The 7445-nt window shown below is 37.7% G+C and overlaps 1 protein-coding gene across 1 annotated transcript in view; it reads right to left on the bottom strand.

Annotated features, from left to right (window-relative positions):
- Positions 1-3350: 3350 nt before the first annotated feature.
- The window catches only part of LOC105834199, a 62576-nt gene continuing 58481 nt past the window's right edge, over positions 3351-7445 (bottom strand). Inside the window, exon 5 of the mRNA XM_036291556.1 lies at positions 3351-7229. Coding sequence (XP_036147449.1) covers positions 6891-7229 — 339 coding nt within the window. The 3' untranslated portion in view covers positions 3351-6890. The remainder of the gene's footprint in view (positions 7230-7445) is intronic.

Here is a 7445-nt window from a genome sequence, read left to right as displayed (position 1 = left end):
TATATTAAATTTAAAATACTTAATAATATTAAATAATAATAAATGATAAGAATTATAAAAAATGTACATATAATAAACGAATTACATTTTTAGAACAGTGAAATTGTATGTACGTACACTAACAAAAAAAGTTGTTAATTTGACTAAATTTTTCAACTTGATTAAATTTCTTCAATTCAACTATTTGTGTATTTCAGCCAAATATATAAATACTTACATTGAAGTTCAAGTATTTTATATATTTAAGTGCATAAATACTTGAACTGAAGGAACGTAATCTAGTTGAAAAATTTAGTCAAATTGACAACATTTTTTTCTCAGTGTATTTATTGCAAAATGAAAAAATTGTACAATAGATTTTTTTCCTTCTGTGTATCAGTTATTGGCCGCGAATATTGTTCCATATGTTATGTTTTGCTGCTGTTCAATAAGTTCAGCGAAATAAAACGTTTATGTTGAACTATTGAAAATATTCATTTATATCCGAGTGTGTACTGTTATCCAGTTTAATGGCTTTTGAAATATTGCCACATCAGCTAAAAACCCGAAAATTGTCGACATTTTAAAAAGAGTACTACACGTTTAAAATAAACAATTTATTCTGAGAGGGAATATATCTCCACGCTTTTTTTCTTTTGAATTTTGTTAATTTGATAGCCCGGCCACATACAAACATTCCCTACGCTTCACATTTTTTATGCGAGAGCAAGCGTATCATTTCCATCCACTCTTTCGCATTCGTTCTTTCGAGATCCACCCACACGATCGCGATCGCTCCGATGTAAATCCAATGATTCTCATAAACAAGGGAGGGCGATATGTACAGGAGGCGGCACTGGGCCTCTCATTACTCGATTCGGGACCCTGCTTGTTCAACAACCGACCGATCTCATATCTGGCCGCATCTATCTGGAGCACCCAGATACATAGGCGGCCTCCTCCTATACGTGATGAGCACAACGTACAAGCGCGTCAAAACGCGGGATTCCTTGGCAGATACATATCGCGATTTTGGCGGTGAGGTGGTGCGCGGTAATATATTTGCGGACGACCATTATGATTTATTCCCTGCAGATCGATAAGGAGAAAATATCGTTGATACGTGTATTCGTGATTTATCGATCCCTCGTGCAACAACAGGCGTTCAAGTATCGGTTTTCATAACGAATAATGCCTGCATAAATCATAATTATTAGCTTCCACCGGTTGTTATATCCGTTTCTCCATTCCCGTTTTTGAAGCGATTAAAAATAAAATAGATAATTAAAAATTTATTAATATAATTTTTGACACTGTCAACTGTTGTATTTGTTAATGTAAAAATTTTACTTTTATGTCGGTTTTACTCCTTATTTTTTTGTTATCCTTTTCTTAAAACTAAATAAAGATAAAAAATTAGTCAGGATTAAAGTTACGCTACATTGATAAATTAACATTAATAAAGTTTAAATGTAACTTATTAATTAAGTTGATGTAACTTGATTGTTACTATAAACTTGAAAAAGTATTCGCGATATTCTTATTTTTGTGTGACAAAAAGTAAAATGCAAAATATAATAAAACTATATCAACAGTTTTAATTATTTGGAAATTATTTTTTTATTGCCAAAGTCTGAATCTAAAATATATATTGACATCGTTATAAATAAAATATTGAATAATTATTTTCGGGTAGGAGATTTTTGTGATGTAAACGGCAACGCCATTCGATAAAGTTGGTTTCTGTATAATCTCTAGAACTGATTATTCAACGATCCACGTGTCTTTTCTTGTAGAAAATGTCTACCGAATAATGGTATAACTATTGACGAAATACCAGAAGAGCACTTTTGTGCACCGATATTCTCTCGACAGATGTCCTTACATACTCAAAATCAGTTCAATTGCGAGATGTACGCCATAAAGGGAAAAAAAAGGAATAATAAGGAAAACTCTACTGAGGCGTGGACACTAATATGAATATTAATATTTGATAAATAACAATTATTAGAAAAAGACAAAAAATCTTAATTTTTATGCTATCTTTTTTTCACAGAATATTCTCATCTAAAGTTTCCGTGCCTCACAAAAAACGTATCTTAATATGTTTATGGCTTTTCCTGTAGGAAAAAATAATGCAAAAATTGCATATTTTTGTGCTTGAATTTCTACAGTTTTTACAGATTTTTGTACAAAGTTTTTGCCTTCAAAATTCTTTTGCAGAAAATTTTGTAAAATGTTCTGCAGAAAAATTTTGAAGGCAAAAACTTTGTTAAAAAATCTGTAAAAACTGCAGAAATTCATACACAATAATATGCAATATTTGTACAGTAATTTTTGCATAATTTTTTCCTACGGGTTATCATAGACATATAGCTTTTATTAACACTTGTTCAAACATTCTTACTCTACTAAAGTACAATAAGAAAGGCAATGAAATAAGATTTAATAATTATATTAAAAAATTAAATTACAAAGTAATTAAAAAGCATTCTGCAGGAATTATTTGCATTTCCAAATTTACAGCAAACTCAAATTCAACATATTTGATAATAAGCGATTTTGCAGTAAATGTTCCAGGAAAAATGGTAGTGCATTTTTAAATTTATATTTTTCAATTAAAAAGGAAAGATTAAAAAAATAATTGCATCTTGTTTTTTCTGCCATTCACTCTCTTGTTCGTTTTGGCGTGTTAAAAAAAGGACTGAAGAACGGGAATGCGACCGTTCCAATTAAGGAAAAATCGCCAGTATTAATAAATTAAATTTAGTACAATATTCAGTGCTCTGTAATCACTATGTTTATTGATGTGGCGCGCTTCATGTCTCAATGCCGACTAAACTGGCAATTCTCGTCTTACAATATTCGAATACCAACGAAATCAGTAATCACGCTCGGCGCACGTGTCATTTTCCGCGAGGACAGCGCGCTCATCGACAAGTCCAAACAGCATCTAATTTACAATAATTAAAATAATAATTTTCTAGATTTATAAAAAATATCAGAATAACTGCAAAGATTATTTTGAAAAATCTAAATATAATTATTAAAATTAATATTACTAATATAGATCTTTAAAAGAAAATATCTTAATATTTATATGTAATGCTGTTTTTCTTTATATTATAGTTATACAAATTTATTTTACATATTTCTAATTAATTAAAACAGGAAGAGATAAATAGGAAGTAAAGTTTAAGGTGTGTTTAATTTGAAAAATTTAGAAACATATATTTTTCATTAAAATATTTCATTTAAATATTATCTGTTATCCTAATAATAAATGTAGAAGCAATCTTTTCGTGGACGTATTTCTAAACTTTTCAATTAATATTATAATTTAAGAGGTAATAAATAAACCCAAACAAATATTTTGTTTCATGAAGTTTTATTATTTATTAGCACAATAATTATCATTACATAGGATATTCATGAACTTATGTCTCCAAGTGTGATTGATTATTGCGAATACATTGTTACGAAACGTAACGATACAAATACATATATTTATATCACAGTCGTAGATAATGAAATTAGTATTAATTCGAAGTTACAGTGTACTATTTAAATGCCTAGAATAATCGCCCAGACTTTTCTCCTGAAAGAAATTTACGACTCACGTGATCAAAGTATTCGTATAAGTCCCGCGGAAAGTATTACGTCTCGGATAATATGATAAAGGATTCCTCTGGGCGAGGCCTAACTTAGATATACATATCGACGCTAATTAATCTTAATCGCTAAAAGTTTGATTCGCAATGGATATAAAAGCGAAACACGCGTGCGCGTTTCTCCGCCCGGCGAAACGGAAGTTTCGAAGCGATATAAACGAGGATGACGCTGAAGGGACGTTCGCGTAGATGATACTAAGGATAAAAATTAACACGTTTTAATGACAACTATTACTACATAGGTACCTATTGTTAACTGTGCCTACATTCGCGGGATTGTGAAACCAGTCTTCTCAAAGAAAGTCGTAAAACGACATTCTCGCGCGTAACTTTCTCGGAAAGAATACTCATCTTTATTTTATCAGTTATGGACTGCTATGGACCAAGTACGTCTAAGTGAAATAATACGAAAGAAAGATTGAAAAGAGACTTCTAATAAAAATTAGAAAGACATAACCGATTAAATAATATAATATTTATATAGAACTACAAGTGCGAGATGTAAAGTTAAATTATTCGTGCGAAGACAATATTTTTCTTACAATACAAAGTGGAACGTCCCAGTTTGACGCCTAAGAACTTAAAACTTAAAAATCAATTCTTCAATATTATTTCACTTGGATAGAATTGATGATCATAGATCTTCATAGTTTAACATTTTATCGAGCGTACACATTGTCGACAACAAGATCGAGAACTTCTACCGAAATCTACGGACACATTAACGACTCGAGGGGACAGGAAGTAGAATTTGTTATAGATGGACACGCATCAATTCCACTAATTTTCTACCTAGTTAATAATCTAATTAACATGGTGTAATGTGTTACGCGAGCGTTACGAGTTTACTGGAAACGTTGCTGGTCAATACGTTGTAATAATTTATTAACTACGATGTGGACTGGTTTTTCAAGTCTTTTTCAATGTCAAGTGGAAGCGCGTGATACTCGATTCCTCGTATTAATTAAGATTCTGCTTTCTTAAACTGGTCCAAGTAAGTTTTGGCACAATACGTTCGTTTCCAGTCGTTTCTCGTCGTCGCTCCTTACCACTTTATTTCGCATTAGAATGTTCGGCAGTATTTCGTTCTTTGATTTATCGACTTCTATGTTACGCTATGTCCGCTTATCGAAGTCGCGCATCAATCTTGCGTACTTACAATTACGAATCCACAACACTGACACGTCAACGACTTGTTTTATGTTTAACATACTACGTTACACGAAGAAACTGGCTGTCCTTTTCGATTCGTTTTTCTTTTCTCTCGACGTCCTGTCTAACATTATTTCAATTACTATGCCATAATATTTCGAATTCGCCCTAACTCTTCGAGCTCTAATCTAAAGCGACGTTGCTGCAACATGCGTTAAATCAGCAGGTCTTTGCCTTTCTTCAAACGGCAGTAAAGATGGTTTTTTTTTTTTCCTTTAATTAGAAGATAATTTCTTTAAATCTTTCCTTATGAAGTTATTGGCATTTTACGGTGAATGCGGTCGGGAAAGCATTAGACTTAATTCCGTCGCGATTATTCACGTCGTGCACTTTGAAAAGCCTTTTCGACGCCGTTTTCACCGCGGCGACGCGTGTCTTTAATTAAACGTTGTATGGAAAACAACCGTTTCCTCCACTTGCCCGGTAGAGAAAGCTTCGTTCCCGCAGCGAATAGCAACAATGTCTAATACAACCGATACGATGCCCCCGGAAATATTTTGCATATATTTGCATGATTCTTTCTAATCGCATGCTCCGCTGTTTGGTTTCCGTGTCAAGGTTTCGCGTTTCTTTGACATTCCATTACGAAAGCGCTTGTTCTTCCCCTCACATTACATCGCCGCATTCGAATTGCAAAGTGCGACAAGACGGCCGGCTGTCCCGCTTTATTTATTTATTTATCTTTTTCATGCGAACCTCTAAGGATCCTTTAAAATAGGTACATACGGAACCATTCGTACACGCGACATAAAAATATAAACCGAAAATCTCTCTACTCCTTACGCGTAAAGTAAAGAGGCCGTAAATGTACTTCATATACGTATAATTAAAACGACCTTCTATCTCTATCTATCATTTACATCATCGGCTCTAATTTTCATTCCGATTAATTTCCCCTCCTCTCTACTCTATTCGACGATTAACAGCTCAACACCAGATATATTTTTCGTACGGTGTATTTAATGATAATGAAGTGATCCGTCGAGAGCGCGTTCTCCGCGGGCGAGAAACGTTTGTCACCGAAGAGACCGTCTATCGCCGTAACGTTTGATATAGGGACTTTCTTTGCGTCTACATAATAAATCTCACGACATCGATAGTTACGAGACGAGAAGGACTCTTCTCGAGGAGAAAGAAAGTGCGCGGAAACGACGTGAGAGATTTCTCGGTGAGTCTGACAGCCTTTTCGGGGCTACTTTCTGTTTACGCCCCTCCCCCGGGAGGCTGGAGTCGGGATTCCCAGTCGCGGACATAAATCCCAGTCACTCTCGAGAGTGCTTAGCGGGATTGATGAATGTTCCGTCTCGGCTCCGGCTGGACGATCCCGTAGCTCGCCGTGACACTAACGGATTAGTCCATTTCGGAGGAGAGACACGAGATCGCTCCCCTCCTCCTCGCGATCGCTCGGCGCTTCTTCTTCGTCGTCTCCTCGAAGCCCCTTCGAGCTCGGGGATCCCTTCATCACGCGGTTTCACGGACGATCTGCGTCCGCCGCGAGAAACGAGGATAACGCGGAATTCGGAGAATTCAAGGGGTCTCCCACGTGACCATTAATTCTTACCAACTAGTCGGCCGATTATACCGGAAGTGACACGAGAGAAGATAAGGGACGAATCCGAAGAGTAAAACTACGGAGGGCAAACCGCGAGGGCTCTCAGCTCTCGGATGAGAAAAGTATATCCGCCTTCTCTTTTCGGCGGTTAAAGCTTCTCCGATATATCTCCTCCTCGTCCCTCGGCTCTTGGACCTTCGCTACAACTACTTCGGAGGAGGAGCAAGAAGATAAAAGGATTTCCGGTGAATCCGGTGTCGCTTTCCAGCGAGTTCGCCTCCCTTCGATAGCTCTCAAATACAATCTCGTGCGCGCGCGCGCGCGCACTCCCTTTGTAGACTTTATCTGTTCTCGCACGCGACATTAATCGGCTCCCTCTTCCCCCGGTGGGAGGATTACTTCCGGAGGAGAAGGCGAGGATCGGGCGTCGCGCTGCGCCGTCGACCCTATGAGAGCCTGGTGGCGTCGGGTCTCTCTCAGAAGTTCGCCTCCAGCGAGCTCTCGAGCTCGGTCAGCGCCGGCACCAGCGTCTGCAGCGAGAAGTAACGCGAGCGGTCGGCCGCGTCCACGCTGGTCACGTGTTGAAACTGGCACGGCTGGCTGATGTTGCTCTTGGCCGGCAGCACCACCTTCTTCTGCGCCGGTTTCTTCTTCTTCTTGCCGGGGGCCGACAGGCTGATGTTCTCCGGGCATGACACGAGGCGCTCTATGTGCTGCCAGAGATCGTTCGCCGCCTTTGAGTTGTCGAAGCTGAGCCCGGCCAAGCGAGTGTGATCCGACGAGAGGCACATCGTGTGAAAGGCGGGTCCCGACACCTGCAAACATTTTGAGGGCTCTTAATGTTATCTTAAAATATGTATAAAGAATGTCGGAAGGCCCGGTTCTACAATATGTCGGATGCTGTAAAGCGGCAGCGCAAGTCGCGCTTTTTTCCACGGGCGGGCAGCGACCTTTGAAATCGCTTTGAAGATTTTAAAGCTGCACGAGATTCATAACCCGCCACTTACGGTTTATTGTGTCTGGGGCAAGCA

The sequence above is a fragment of the Monomorium pharaonis genome, chromosome 8 (assembly GCF_013373865.1).
Source record: "Monomorium pharaonis isolate MP-MQ-018 chromosome 8, ASM1337386v2, whole genome shotgun sequence".
NCBI lineage: Eukaryota > Metazoa > Arthropoda > Insecta > Hymenoptera > Formicidae > Monomorium > Monomorium pharaonis.
Note: the sequence above shows the minus strand (reverse complement) of the source record. Positions and strands in the feature narration are given on the sequence as shown.